Source organism: Thunnus thynnus, chromosome 1 (assembly GCF_963924715.1).
Source record: "Thunnus thynnus chromosome 1, fThuThy2.1, whole genome shotgun sequence".
Lineage (NCBI taxonomy): Eukaryota > Metazoa > Chordata > Actinopteri > Scombriformes > Scombridae > Thunnus > Thunnus thynnus.
In genome coordinates, this window is record NC_089517.1 from 13,249,414 (window position 1) to 13,265,756 (window position 16,343).

The 16,343-nt window shown below is 39.0% G+C and overlaps 1 protein-coding gene across 2 annotated transcripts; it reads left to right on the forward strand.

Annotated features, from left to right (window-relative positions):
* Positions 1 to 2,035: 2,035 nt before the first annotated feature.
* On the forward strand, positions 2,036 to 14,646 carry itgb6 (integrin, beta 6). Of its 2 annotated transcripts, none has more exons than XM_067585830.1 (16): positions 2,036 to 2,306; positions 4,723 to 4,927; positions 5,264 to 5,343; positions 5,581 to 5,779; positions 5,877 to 6,123; positions 6,253 to 6,418; positions 6,576 to 6,737; positions 6,892 to 6,987; positions 7,229 to 7,318; positions 8,562 to 8,696; positions 10,116 to 10,533; positions 10,615 to 10,837; positions 11,299 to 11,393; positions 13,174 to 13,293; positions 13,378 to 13,544; positions 13,989 to 14,646. In XM_067585830.1, the coding sequence occupies exons 2-16, from the start codon at positions 4,873 to 4,875 to the stop codon at positions 14,085 to 14,087; spliced, it is 2,352 nt and encodes a 783-aa protein (XP_067441931.1). In that variant the 5' UTR covers positions 2,036 to 2,306; positions 4,723 to 4,872; the 3' UTR covers positions 14,088 to 14,646. The 2 variants fall into 2 exon arrangements, with proteins under 2 accessions (XP_067441931.1, XP_067441940.1); XM_067585839.1 differs by having other exon boundaries at positions 4,858 to 4,927.
* Positions 14,647 to 16,343: the final 1,697 nt, after the last annotated feature.

Here is a 16,343-nt window from a genome sequence, read left to right on the forward strand (position 1 = left end):
GGAGGCCTGCTTCAGGATCCGATATCATTCATTTAGTGTGATACATGTCAGCAATTCAAGACGTGGGATGCTTCCTAAAGACACAAACTGCAGGTTTCTCTTAATTCTACTCTTTCAAAAGTGTTTCATGATGTGATAAAAGGAAGAACACCAAGAGGGTCAAATAGATAGTAAACTTTAATTTAAAGTTTACATTTATACTGTATGCTGTACTAAACTGCATTCTACTTTCATAAGACTGCGCCATGTTTTGTTACTTCACTGCTGGACTAGAAACAACATCTGACCTGAATAACACAAGTTCTGATGTGAACTTGGCCTGACTAAGAATGACAATGGATGGAAACATTTTTTTTATGTTTTATGAAGCTGTGTATAAAATTCTGGGGTGCAGACACATACTCTGCCTTCATCGAGCTGCCTAAGCCTTGCACCCATATCAGCGTCTTTATTGTTTACATCATTTCTAGTCGACTGAATCTCTGCAAAAGGTCTTGTGGTTTGACCTGGACTGTAGATCGTAACTTTGTTGTTTAGATACATTTCTGTAATCTCTCAGTTTCCAGCAGGAGTAAAGAGACTAAAAAGCTGAGTATATAAACATTTAAAAATGGTTTATGTTGCACTATATTGAAGTTACAGGCAGATATAAGGACACTTTAAGGACATATTTTATATTAATACAACTGTCTTATACTTTATTGTCATTCATTATCTGTTTATACACCAGCCTCCACTTATGGGTGCCCACAGGAGTTGTTCATAAATACACAAATAAACACTTATATCTTCTATTTACTTCATTGTAGTGTGTTATAAACAATTTATTAAGTGTTTATATTCTGTTTATAAATGCTAAATAGGGGGACTTAAAATAAAGTGTCAAAGTGAATACATCCTACCGACCAACTAATATATCTCCAATTTAATGTAAAGTTTAGCCACGTTTTCTTCATAAGAAAGCCTTCAGAAAGATTTAATTTCAAGGACAAGAGACTCAAAGCAAACTTGAATTAAATATTCTGCTGATAGTGCCATGCAGTAGTTGTAGGATTCTTGGCTTTGCAAAGCTGAATACAACACATCAATGTCAGAAATGTAGCACAGGTAAAGCCATTGATATTAGTACTTAAGTACTTAAGAAAGCAGTCAATCTAGTCTCCAAGTTAACTTTACAGCTCCCTGTGCTCAGTCACTTTGACATACTGCACATAGCAGTCCATAAACAGTCAGTAAACAAACTATGGATATCAGATGCTCCTGACATGTCTTGTGTACATTCTGCACTTGCAATAAGTGTCATATCATCCCCTACCAGTAAAAATCAGGTATCTGCTAATGTGGACATTTAGATTTTTTCAGGTAAATTGGAGGATTGAGGGATTAAGTGTTTTATGGGCTTAGAAAATTCTCCTACTTCTTAAGCTAAATACACAATTTAAAACTGCACTGGATTACCTGAAAACTGTATTGTCACAGAGCTGAAAACAGTTTTCACAGCTCATGAAAACTTGAAGTTTTGGAGATTCATATTTTTCATAAGAAAGCAATGCTATTTCTCTCACCACTTGTTGCATGTCTGTCCACCCATGAAATGTGAACTGTCCCCTGGTGTTTCTTTTCATTGTTTAAGGATAGAAGGATGTCAGATGTTGTGCTTTTGGATTATATCATCTTTAACGTTCAATAATTTTATAGTGTAGACCTGTGCTGTATTATTTAGTTCACATGCATGAATGTGTGCACCTGCATTCCAGCCATACCACATATCACTCCTTCTCTTGGCTTCCTCCTCCTCCTCCTCACTGCAATAAGTAATTGAACTTGAAAAAATATGTGCCCACACACACATAGTGCTGCAGTTCACACCAGCTTTAGCCTCTAGAGCGCAACACTTCCACATCAGTCAGAAGCTAGCTCCTGTGGAGGTCTCACAGCTAACAGTTGTTACTGTCACTCATTATCATCACAGGCTCCCCCTCCACACTTACACACACACAAGCAAGTTGGAGCTTGTACAAACACCCACACATGACCCCATGCACACTCATTTGGACACACACACACATGCACACCAGCATACATGAGCCAAGGAGCATGGGCAGCAGGGTCACCCTAGCGCCATGCTTCATAAAGGGCGCCGTTACAATAGGTTTACTGTTACTCTGACGACTGCCGGGATACAATAGGACTGAATGTACTGGCCTGATACTCTACTCTCTACAGTACTTCTCTCCACTTTTCACTTGATGACAAGGAAGACAGACTGAGACGAGACAGCATGTTATCAGAGGACGCCCCTGAAGGTGAGTTGGTTCATTGCAGGGTTAATCTATACCTACTAGAAGCTGTGAAGGAGATATGTGAGAGTATAAATTATGGATTGCTGAATTTTGATGAGAGTGACACTCTTTAAAAATCATGTCATGATTCTCATACAGAAAACTTCCCTAAAGCCTTACTGAAAGGCAACAGGCTTTAAATTAAGAATAGAGCCAAGTTGAATTGTGAGGAGCAGTATAGTGCAACCTCGCAAGACCTTTAACATTGCTACACATGACGTGAACATAAAATCACCTAAAAAATGAGACGTTACAAACATTTGGTGTTTGATTGCATCATGCTGAGATATCACTGCAGAGGAGAGGAGAGAAGAGGAGAGGAGAGGAGAAGAGAGGAAAGGGGAGGAGAGGAGATCACAGGTAAACTGACAGACAGTAAATGAGAGGAATTAAACCAAAGGGGTATAAATGAAAGACTCCCAACACTGAAGGAAATGCCAATTTCACAGACTGACACTTGAAGAAGGCTACTGGGTTAGAAGGATCAAAATACAGAGAGCAGAGGGGAGAGGGCTGTCACTGAAAGAAGAAGAAAGGAGGAGGAGAAGAGAGGGGTGAGAGGGATTAGTACCAAGGAGTGGAGGGGGTTTGGTTTGGGGTGACAGATGGGACTCACCCATATCCAGAGGGGTGTGGTGCTGAATTGTGAGATTCCTCTGAGTTAGGACAAGCAAGAAAATTTGCACTGCAGCTGTCAATGTTAACATCTACGCAGCTTCGCCCTCCACCCCCGTGTTATACACACACATTCACGGTCATATTTCATATTTTACTGCGGGCCAGCATAGTTGTTTTTACTGCGAGGTTAATCGTCAAGCTGAAAAATTTCTCATGAGACAATGACAATGATTCATGTTCAGGTTGTGTTGTTAAAGATTAACATATCTCCTGTTATAGTGTCTGGGCAGTTGGGGTATAGAGTCTGTATTTGCTCATGGTGTGGCCTATGTTTTATTACTCTCCTTCAGCCACAGTCCAATATATTAGAGTATCCTTAATTCAAGAATATAACACTGATGAAATAATGCTGTGATTGTATAAATAATCCTTTACTACCTTGGGCAGCACTGAACTAAGCAAACTTTATTTCATGGAATGGAAAAACACAGAGAAATTAAATGAGATAAAATAAAATGAGAAATGTTAAACCACTTAAGTAATAAGATATGGTAATGCCAGTCTACATAGGCGGGGTTCACAGCTTGTACTACTAACAAACATTATGTCATTGTATATATATTTAGAGTTAGCGTGTGATCCCAGCTTTGCTTTAGTTTCTTGTTGAAGATTGTTATTTACAGTTTTGTAATTCTATTTTTGTGTTCTTATGTTTTGGGAACTGATGCAACTTGGCTGCTGTAACAAAAATGTATTTTATATACTGTAAGGCTCACTAGTGGTAATACTTCTTTATGTGAGGAAAAGTATATTAATATATATTATATATATATAAATATTCCATTACATGTCCTTCATTCAAAGTCACACTTAGGTAAACGTACAGAAGTATTAACGATAGAATGTATGCGAAGTATCAAAAGAAAACGTACATTATTAGCTTGTTAATACCACTTCATAAGCAGAAGTTTACTGCTGTAGCTGGAGCTTGTTTGAAGTACTTTATACAAAGTTTAGTCCATCCCCGGGGTCGGGCCCTCGCCAAAGGGTAATAAAATAAAACTGGGTGGTCAAGACGCGTTTAATGGGGTTGGAAAGAAGGAAAAACAAACATCGGCTACACAAATTTGTAATCATTTTTTAGACTTTTCTCTAATTTTTGCTGTTTTTCTGTAATATTGGAGCCTTTTACCTCTTTGAGCATTTAAATGAAACCATCTGAGAAGTTTAGAGGGCAAATGTCTCTAGTGGAACTGCTAACAACTCTGCTTGGATCCTGCTTTTTTTGTGAGGTTAGGAACCCTGAATTAATCCTTAATAATGCATTATATTTTAAACTGTAAACTATATGTTCTTTGGGTAAAGCCCTAATTTTAAAAAATGGGTAAACATAGCTGTCAAATGAATGTAGTGGAGTAAAAAGTACAATTGTTCCAGCTAAAGTACAGTGCCTAAAAAGTTTCTATTACAGTATTTGAGTAGATGTAGTAGGCCTAAGTTACTTTTCACCATTACACTAATACTACAAACACTAAGCACACACTAATAGGTGTGTTTGTTTTTCTTTCATTCTTCATTAGTTCTAAATATGACTAACTCCTGTAAAAATAAATCTGATTCATTATCAGACAGTTGTCAGCATGTCGCTATGGATTGTATTTCTGCACGCGCCCGCCTCGTTTTCTCACCTGGACGGAAGTGAACATAAAAGGCAGCGCAGGTGAGGCAGCCACTCTCACCTCCCTCCTCCCCTCATATCCAGGTAGGACGGGGCGGCAGCAGAGCTTTATAGTCTACCTTCGGTTGAGTAGAGGAGGCATGACGCTGGACAAGTTTCACTCCTGTGAATATGAGACAGACAACATGAAATATTCTTCTTCTGTTTCTTCATAACCAGTAACTTCACGGACTAATGGGGCTTATACTGCTGAGCCTGATTCTCCGCTACTGGATCAACACCGTGGAGGGTAAGCAGGAGGAAAATCAAGGGCAACGCGTTTATACTGTACAAACAAAGAGTAACAGTGTCCAAAGAGCAGCTCATTAATGCTGTTTAGGTATTTATAATTGGTTTACATGCTTTATAGTGAAAAGCTTTTGTATCTAAGTATATTTAAACTGTGAATCACATTTGAATAAATATATCACACCCTAAATTAAACACAGAAAAGATGTTTTTATTAGATCTAAAATCTTATGGCACTTTTTTTTTTACAAATTTAGATCTACTTCCTGGAAAATTTTAAATTGTTGCAGGAAACAGTGTTGACATGCTCTCTCTTCTGTTTTTCTGTTACCTGCAGGATCCTGTTCAGCCGGCAGCGCTTTGACTTGTGATGACTGCCTACAACTCAGTCCTCACTGTGCCTGGTGCACACAGGAGGTAAGCAGCTATAGGGTTGTCGGTATAAAATCCCTGTCATGTAAGTAGATGACCATAATGCATTCAAAAATATATGGTTTTTTTTTGTTTGTTTGTTTTTAGGCTTGCACAGATTAACAACATTGCATGTTTGGGAAGTTGCACCTACGGATGATAATAAAACTTATATGGCATGCTGTAAAACAAAATGTAATCTGTGCACAGCACAACAGGTGACTTTTTCCCCTCATCTCTCAGAATTTCACAGACTGGTTTTCAGCCAGCGAAAGATGTGACACACTGGAAAGCTTACTAGAAAAAGGATGTGCCAGGGACCAGCTGGAGTTCCCTGTTTCCGGAGACCAAATCCTCCAGGATCTCCCACTCGGGAGGAGGACTGGCAACTTTAACAGCACTCAGATCTCCCCACAAAAGATGACACTCAAGCTGCGACCTGGTACGCAATCCCAAGCATTTTGATTTGATTACTTGTCTCCAGAAATGGCTCCTCAATGTCAGACAGAATTAAGGTGTTGATTTTATTTTTGGGGCAGGCAGTCAGGTGACTTTCCAAGTCAAAGTTCAACACACAGAGGACTATCCTGTGGACATCTACTACCTGATGGACCTGTCAGCGTCCATGATTGATGATCTGGCGATGATCAAGGACCTGGGCTCCACTCTGTCTAAAGAGATGGCCAAATTGACTAGTAAATTTCGCATGGGCTTTGGCTCTTTTGTGGAGAAACCTGTTCTGCCCTTTATCAAGATCACAGAGGAAGAACTCGTCAACCCCTGCAGGTATAATATTAAAACAAGACCAGTAACTTCCACATCATCCTCGTGTCGAATATTTGCTTTAGGTTTGACATTTAATTTTTGAACTGAATCCCAGTTTAATGTTTGATTTTGGCTTCTGCTGTCTTACAGTGGTGTAGGCTCATTCTGCCTGCCAACGTTTGGGTATAAACATGTCTTGTCCCTGACGAGCAGCACTGACAAGTTCAATGACATAATCAAAAAGCAGCGTGTATCTGCAAACATTGATGTGCCAGAGTGTGGCTTTGATGCCGTCATGCAGGCAGCCGTTTGCGGGGTTTGTATAAGATGGCCATTTTTATGTGAATTTTTAATTTTTTTTCTTTTATTGGGAAATGAAGTAACCTGTCATTGTGTTATTAGTCAGTTTGAATCAGTTGATTTCAAGAGAGCAAGATAAGCAACTTTCCTGATAGAGCAATGTCTCACGATAGGACAAGATAGGCTGGAGGAATGATTCAATGCGTCTGCTGGTGTTTGTCAGTGATGCTGACTCACACTTTGGGATGGACAGTAAAATGGCCGGCATCGTGATTCCCAACGATGGACAGTGTCACCTGGACATCAACAATGAATACTCCATGTCCACAGTGCAGGTAGACCACCACACTTCATATAGATATATATATATTTATATCATATTCATTATTGTTCATGTTTTCATTTTCTTTATTTAAACCCTCAGTTTCATAACTGTCATTTCCTGAGTCATATGAGAGTCACACAGTATATCATCTATTTTTATTTCAGGAGTATCCAACTCTTGGTCAGCTGATTGATAAGGTAACGGAGAACAATATCTTACTGATATTTGCTGTGACAGAAGAGCAGAAATTCAACTATAAGGTAAGAGCTCCTCCTCATAAAGGTATTAGAGTAGAACCAAACTAGAAAAGTGGAAAAATGCAAGTATTTGTGTGAGCACAGTGTTTACTGAGGTTGGCCTATTTATTCATTGAGCTACATTCTCATTGAACCTGTTAGAACTAGCCCTCTTTCCCCCCTCTTTTCTTTGCTTTCAGGACGGAGCCAAGTCTACCCACATTTGTAAGAATGACTTTGCTGTTTATCTGTTTTTTCCCCACAGAACTATGCAAATCTCATACCTGGCGCCACTGTTGGAGTCCTGGAGAAAGATTCGCGGAACATCCTGGAACTGATTGTAACAGCATACAAAGTAAATAAACAGTCTTGGTGATCTGAATGTGCGGGAAGGCTTTGCGTCAGACACTGACAGAAGACGAACACTCGCCCTTATGACAACAAAAAAACTGTCACATTTCATCTAATCAGGTTATTCAGCATTAGAAATGTTTTGGCGCTGAGTCAGAGTTCAGCAGTTCAACTAAAACACTAACAGGATGTATTGATTAACCCTCTGTGCATCACATTTTTTTACATGATAGGTGATATATCACTACCTCACCCAGTCATTCTTATTATTTGCGTTTCCTCTTTCATTCTTCCTTCCATGACTTCTTTCCTTCTACCTCCCTGTGCTTTGCATCAGCATGTTTGACAGCAAGCCTCTGCTTGTCCCAGCTGTTTGATCTCCTCGCCCCTCTGACTCTGACTTGCTCTTTCCTCCGCACTCTCTCTCTATCTATTTTCCTCTGTGTGTCTAAGCTCTTGCACTCACTGTCCTTGTCTAAATCCCCTCTGGCGGCGCTGACTAGTGGCGAGTCTACAGTCCTCTAATTACTTCATAGGTTACATCATTCACACCCACTTTTAGTCTCTGCCACTTTAAACACACTGAAGAGGAGTCCCTGTTATCGCACTGATTGCAGCAAACAAACAGAAGGATATGTATTGATAGAAGACACTTGATTAGTATTTATACTTCACCACACTTTTGAATCAATGTTTGCTATTTAGTGGATGGATACTTTAGCTACCCCACTTTAAATACCTGCAACATATTTACTGAACAACTGTGAAATCTTTTGAATCTGTTTTACCTTTGTGTACTTCACCCTAATCCTTCTTCAGCTGTGTGTATCCCATAAACTTTCCTCCCCTGTTTCTCTACCTTAGCAACACGGAAAACACAGTGAAATTGCAGGCCTGCAGGAAACACAATTAACCCTCTGTTAGCACCCAGACAGTCCGTCACAGAGTCTTTCCTTCAGCTGAGGTTAGCTGTCACTGCTTTGTGCAGCCCAGCACACCTGGGATGATGACTCACCCTCAACAGAGAGAACTAGATTGGAGGTTTTATACAGTCTCTGCATGTAAGAGTTCACCGCAGGGTGAAAGCGTAATTCCACTTAGAGCCCTGGAAATCCCACTTCATGATAATAGAAGTCAGTATGTTGATTTTATAGTTGTGTTTTGGTGTTTTTTTATTTTGTACTAGGCCTGGACAGCTGATTGCATTTCCAAACAGTGTCCTGCAATACACATGTACTGTTTTTCAGGAACTACGTTCAGAGATTGAACTGGAGGTCCTTGGAGACACAGAGGAGCTCCAGATGTCCTTCACAGCCATTTGCCCAGATGGGACAGTCCTCTCTGACCTTAAACGCTGCTCTAACATCAAACCTGGAGAAACGGTTAGTTATTTCTGTTCTCTGAACTGCTCTGTGACTCAGTACCTTTTAAACAGGTTAGTGCAGTTCAAAGTAATTAGACTGATAAGACCATAGGGAGATCAACAGGGAAACACATTGGACACCAAAAATAAAAATATGGAAATATAAGATCAAAATGTGAATAAACAGAAGAGAGAGAGAAAAAAATAAGACAAACATAAAACATTTTAAACAAAAACCAGAGTAAAAATGTAAGTTCGTTTTAAGTTTATGTTTAGAGATTTCGACACTCATCTGTTCTCATGTCTTCAAGCAGGCTGTTCTGGTCTTACTCAACACTGGCAACAACATCCTGGATCAGTTGCACCTGTTTATGGCTTGTTAGACCAGATATGAGAGTATTACAATGCTCAAGCCTGTCAAATATAATGAAATGAAATTCACCATTCAAGCTTTGAAGTTTAGTTCTGAGTCAAAGGTGACACCAAAGTTTCTTACTTGTTGTCTAGGGTCTCATTTATTTCATTTTTTGTGCCCAGTTTTGTTCAGTTTTATTCTCGTTGAGCTGTAAAATAGAATCAGATGATCTTGTGTCATTAGGAGACACTGCAACAAAAAGCTGTGCCTTTTTGTTTGTGGTTTAACTGGGTGATGCTGGTGAAGTCTGGCTATACTGTATATTTTTCCTCTTGGTAATAAATCCCATGGAATGACCAAAACAAACAATGTTTAATTTTTGAAAAAGGCTAAAGAATTTCCTAAAACAACTGGGCACCATAGTTTTTAGCAAATGGTCCCTAAAGAGGAATAAATAGCGCATTTGTTGGGGATTATTTTCAGCGGAGTATTACGCATTTGGTGCTTCCGTGCCTGTGTTTATCCTAATGAAGGAACATTTCACCCAGTCAAACGGTTTGACTCATTGATGTGCTTTTTAATAGTTGTTGAACTCTGAAAGATCTCTCAGAAATATCTCTTTTTTAATAAATTACATGGAGCACAAAGACAGATGTTTCGGCATAGATGCCTTCTTCAGTCGTCAGTCTACCCACACTGAAGAAAGCGTCTATGCTGAAACATCTGCCTTCGTGCTCAGCCATTTAATTTACTAAAAAAGAGTATGAAAGCTTTTTTGACTTCTGATTGTTTCCCTTCCAGAGCACACCTGACAAGTACCTGGAGTGCAGTTGTTCTGTAAATGAATTGGACTTTAATAGTTTTTGAACAACAATGGAAGTCTGCTGCACATATGACACTATATCAGACTTTGGATACAGAGGCAATACTTGATAATAGGATTGAATCACTGTAGGTTTTGGTCTTTTTATGGGATTTGTTGACAGTAAAAAAATATATATATCACCAGACCTATTCTTTAGATTACCTCCATAAAAGCAAACCACTAACTAATCCGGTTTTCATCACTTCTCTGCTCCTCAGGTAGTGTTCAATGTGACTGTGGAGCTCCCGGTATGCCTGTCTGGAGTTCGGCACTTCTCCCTCAAACCGGTGGGCTTACAGGACAGTTTGGAGGTGGAACTGGAGTCTCTTTGCTCCTGTGACTGCCGGCAGCTTCCTGAGGCAAACAGCAGCAACTGCACCAAAGGCCAAGGGGCTTTCCAGTGTGGCATGTGCGTTTGTCAGCCAGGCTTCTTTGGAGCGGAGTGCGAATGCAATGAGGAGAGTGCTTTGTTGAGTAACTGCCTTGCAGACAATGAGTCCGAGATGTGCAGCGGTCAGGGGCAGTGCTACTGCGGACAGTGTGTGTGTGATGCGTCCAGCTTTGGCCGCATCTACGGACCTTACTGCGAGTGTGACAATTACTCTTGTGTCCGCTTCCGTGGGGAACTGTGTGGTGGTGAGTAGTCACATTTGAATGTTAGAAATTATTCACATGTTTTTGTGGCGAGCGTGTTGCTTTAGTGTTTTTGTGTTGTAGGCCACGGAGTGTGTGACTGCGGAGAGTGTCACTGCCAAAGTGGTTGGACAGGGGAGTATTGTAACTGCAGTACCAGCACTGAGGCGTGCATGTCAGAGGATGGTGCCCTTTGCAGCGGGCGGGGGAAGTGTGAGTGCGGCCAGTGTGTCTGCTCTGTACCTGGAGCATCTGGGGACAAGTGTGAGAAGTGCCCAACATGCGGAGACGTCTGTAACTCTGCAAGGTGAGAACACATTCATGCCATCAGAGGTGAATAAAGGTGTAATGTAGAGGTTTTTGTTGGCTTTACTTCTGTTGTTTCTTTAACAGAAGGATATAAGATGTTGTCTCCTTACGCCACATGATCTGTCTGTTCCTTTGAGCACAGGCATATCAGGTTCTGGTCCTCTTGTTCACATGTGTCTACATCTTCTAGGTGACATCAAAAGACAACTAATGTCCCCAACACTGCACTAAGAGATTTCCTTTCTCCATTGTAAAGCAGCTGTCAGGGTTAGTGCCATTTGATAGCACTGTTATAGGGGAGATGGGTGATAGGGAGTGAGTGAGGCCTTGGGAAAACTCTGATAAGTGGACAACTCTGTGATTCCTCTGTACTTTCTGTGTCAGTGATTGAAACCTCATTAGACTTTACTGTACAAGGGTAAAGTTGACCTTTTGTTTTCCCACTTGTTGTAACACCAGGACCTGTGTAGAGTGCCACCTCCAAGGAAAGGATGATGCAGAGGTCTGCGATCAAACATGCAGTGTCCCTAAAATTTCCATCAACACAACAGCAGGTGAATGACTCCCCCAGTCTGAGAACCTCTGCTTTAAGTAGTAAAATGTTTCTGTTTTTTCTGCACTCATCTTATTGTGTATGTCAGGTGGTGTAGGGCTGGACAGTATGATTGAAATTATTATCACGATAATAATATAGATATTCTCAGATATCTGTATATGTCATGAGATGGTAAATGTGCACAAAATCACACATTATGCTTTACATGAGACCAAACTCCTTATATGTGTCAAACAAAAATAACCTTTAATAACATTTTTTGTGAGTTTTTGATTGCAGCTTGTTTAGAACCATCAATCTGGAAAAAAAAAAAGAACTCGATGAGATCCTAACATCACAACATCATGAATTGGCAGCTTAAGAATTGATGTAGTTGCTTTTGAAAATCTTTTTTAAACTTAAAATATAAATAATTTGTCTAACCAGTAGAGTTGGATGCAGGCTTTTGATTTAAAGGACAATACCTGATGATTTTGCATGTTTTACTTTTGGCTATTTTCCAAAGCATTCCATAAATTATGTTTTTGAGATTTCATACCAGCAGGTCATGTCAGTACAGTGTGAAACTCAGCTGGTTTATACTTGAAACTTGATTCAAATAGTTTCACATGGAATATTTTATTGCCATCACATTTTATAAAGTTACATCATCATCATTGGATTCAGTTGTAGGCTGGGATTATATTGAAAAAAACACTCGTACACTGATATTCACAAGCACAAAAAAAAAGACCAAATGTACATAATCTTTATTACAACATCCATGTTTGCTTATTCCTTGTTATCCATGTATAATCTATTTTGATAACATTCAGTATCTGAGGAATGTGATTCTTTTTGGCAGCCAACCTTGGAAGTCAGAGTTTCTTGGAAGAGATTGATGATTAAGAATTTCTCAAACAGCACTACGCTGTGACAGTATTTCCAACTAAAAAAAACATTAGTACATCTTTTCTCTGAAGGGTCAACAAACAGGATCTCAAGCAGGTTTTAAGTCTATCCAAATTGATTTTTATATCACACTGGCATGAAATGATATCACTGGATACCTGGAAGGGGAAAAAATCATTTCATTTATGATATGCTTTTTGAGAAGCAGCAAAAAAAAAGTACGTAAACCTAAATCCCCCCAGATCTGATGGCAGTAACATATATAAATATACCATCAGTCCTCATAGCATGATCACTTACCTGTGCTGTAAATGTTTGTTGCTGCTAGAGTTTGCTCTCCCAGCTCATTTGATTTTGATCACGGTATCAACATGCAACCATGCTAAGTTTCCCCATGGGTCAGAGATTTGAAGGAATGCTGACCTGCATCGACTCGGGTGTCTCTCTGAAGCCTGTACCCCGTCTCTAACACAACACCATCCATGTCCATTCAGCCAGCACTGGACAATGGGGAACATATTATTTACCTTGTTGTACAGGCAGAGCTATTGTAATGCATGTGAATGGCCAAAGGACCTCAGCTTCCTTTATAGAGGAGATTATTTTAAACCTGCCATACTTGTGCAAGCTGAGAGGTATATCTGATTATCACTGAAGATTTTCAGGCTTCAGATGTGAAATACAATGGTGTGGCCTACACACACACATACACACACATGCACACACACTAGATTGTAGTCTTTGATATGGAAATCACACTGACAGCACAACAGAGGCGAGTATATCCTTTTACATTCTCAGCACAATGTTGGGAGGGAAGATAATATACGATGTATTCGTGCCCTCGTCCCCTCCTTATAGATGCGTATGTTCACATGTCCTTTCAGATTATGACGACAAGACTCCTTCTATGCAATGCACGCTGATGACGGAGAATGAGTGCCGGATCTCATTTACTGTGGTAGGAAGTGACACGGGGACCACTGCCTACAATCTCCAGATGAACGGTAAGCTTAACGACAAAATAGAAAACAGATCTAACAAAAGGGAGTTCAAGTGCGTGCCTCATCTCATCCACTGTCCCGTCACAGGTTGTCTTGAGCCTCCAAACATCCCCATGATTATTCTGGGGGTTTCCCTCTCCGTCGTGTGTATCGGTCTGATCCTGCTGGCTGTGTGGAAGGTGCTGGTGTCAGTTCACGACCGCAAAGAGGTAGCCAAGTTTGAGGCTGAGAGGTCAAAGGCAAAGTGGCAGACGGTAAGGCTCTGAAATAGCTTAGTTATATGAGATGATTTTACTTAAAGTTTTATATTTCTTATTGTCAACAAATCCCATGAAAACACCAAAAATAACAATGGGATGATCCTACAAAGCCTGATATATACAGTATCTTACTCTTCTGTGACTTTTAAAATCACATCATGGAGCAATGACCAGCTGATTTAGGAAATTATGTAGCCTTTATAAGTAAATATAACTATGTATTCTTGACCTGTTTTTAAAAGGTTTACATGTTCAGTAGGTACCAATGTTCTTAGGACTAAGAGCTACAGATTATTTAGAGTAGTTGACAATAACAAAATCAGATAATATTCAAGCCACAATGTGTTGGTGACAATAGTTAATGATCCCCTGTGCCATCTTCTTAATTTAAAGTGATTATGATTCATATATTTGTGTTTTTTCTTTGTCTCTCTTTAGGGGACCAACCCTCTGTTCAGAAGTTCGACGTCTACATTTAAAAATGTAACTTATAAGAACAGAGAGAAAGAAAAGATTATTACAATGGATCACTACTGATGACAAACTGGAGGCAATACAAACCAACATCTGAGTGCACTTAAGTGTGTGTGTATGTGAGTGTGTGTGTGTGTGTGTGTGAGTGTGTGTGTGTTTATGTGTGTATGTGCGTGTGTGTGTGTGAGAGAGAGAGACATGGCAATGGATATTTACATTTTTGTACTAAAAGTTTGTTTATGGTATGAAACTCTAAGTTGTACACAGTAGACAACACTGTGAGGGATACACTACATGATGAATTTGCTGCTGTAAGAGTGCACTGTTTGCTGACAGGTGCCGTTGCACACTGAAACACCGTTCTTTCCTGTTGCATCATCCTACGAACTCTAAAATTAAATCTGGCTACTGTAACATGCAGCTTGGAAAGGAGGACACTACACTATGAGTAATCTACTACTGAAAAAAATTGTTTTGTTCTAATGAATGTAAATACATAAGACAATGATTTTTTTTAAATGTTGTGTTTGATGTATTATTGTTAAGTAAGGCTGAGCCTTCAATGTTGATAATTGAGTTTTTTTAACGGCAGGGGACATAAATAAAGTTGATGTTTGCCTTATTGTGAAGTGATGCTTTAAGCATTCAGGGTAGAGCTGCGATGATTAGTTGATTAATCAATTAGTTGATCTGTTTTGATAATGAATTAATCATTTTTTTAAGCAAAAATGCCAAATGTACACTGGTTGCAGCTTCTCAAATGTGACAATTTGAAACTTTTCTATGGCATATATGATAGTAAACTGCATATTTTTAACTTTTGGACAGCTGGTCTGACAAAACAAAACATCTGTATATCATCAATTGTCATCTCCTTGAACTGAGGGAAATTACAGCAGGCAATTTTATCTGACTATTCGTTGGCTAAATTATTCATTAGTTGCAGTCCTAATTCAGGCTTATTTAAATATGATATCACAAATATTGTTGAGATTGAATACTTGAATTGAATACTCAAAACTAGATTACAAACCAGGTACTTTACTTTACATTGTGCTCACTTGCTGCATTTTACTGAATAAAGTTGTTTCATCAAATTACCACAAAAAGAAACCAGCTAGTTTTCCGGTATATTAGCACCTGTTGGCTTCTGGGTCAAAATATAATACATCTGTCATCATTAGTGTGCTGTTTACTGTACCTGATGACTGCGCTATATTTATGTTTTTTTTAAACCACTTTATCTTTATTTATTTGACAGCTGTAGACTTTGAAGATCAAGATTCTACATACAAACCTAAGCTGATCAATTATATCTGCATCAGTGATAGTAATCTGGAGTGTGTAATGAAGTATTTTATTGTTACTTTTACTTAAACATCTCAATACTTCTTACACCACTGCTCCAGGTATAAAATGGACAGATAGTCATATTAAATTACTCAACTGTATTTATTTAGGAATATCTATCAGTGATGAAGGAAGTATTGAGATCTTTTACTTAAGTATTAATAGTAAGATAAAAAAAGACATTTTCAAGTGTTGTATACAGCCACATATAGAAAAATACAAGGTACAATATAGGTAAATAATCTCCATATGTACATGACAGCGAACAGACACAATATTTTACCCCTAGTACATAGAGTATACACTATTCCTAAAATGATAAACCACAATGACCGGTGGTCAGTGAAGTAGCAGAGCATATTTAAAAGAATTAAAACAATAAAAAGGTGAAAACCAGATATGTAAAGGAGGAAATGTCCTTAAATTAGATATCCAATTAAATAAAATTAGTTAAATGGTATCACCGTCAGTCAGCAGTGCCCATGAAGCCATATTGCACTAGGAGTAAAGTAAAAGTCCTGCCTTCATAATTTTACTTAGGTATGTTACACTAAAAAATGTGTTTAAAGTATCAAATGTAAAAGTACTTATACTGCAGAAAATGGCCCCTGTGAGTGTTATACTATTACTATTATTGATGTATTAATATGCAGTATTTTGCTGTTGTAGCAGGTGAAGCTAGTTCTCAGTATGAAGTTTGGTAGTTCAGTCCAGGGGTCCCGGGTTAAATCTGGGGGTTTGTGAGATTCATGGGATTAGAAAGAAGTCCTGCTACAGAAATCTATACTTTTTTTTGGACTATTGTGGAGTTGCAACAACTCATAAGAGCCCCAAATGGACACTGCTCTTTTTTGAAAGGGGCCACAAGCCAAACAGGCTGGAAATGACTGGTTTAATCTTTAACAATGCATTTTATTTTATAAGCTTGTGTAAAATCTCAATATGAAAAGTAACTAGTAACTACACCTG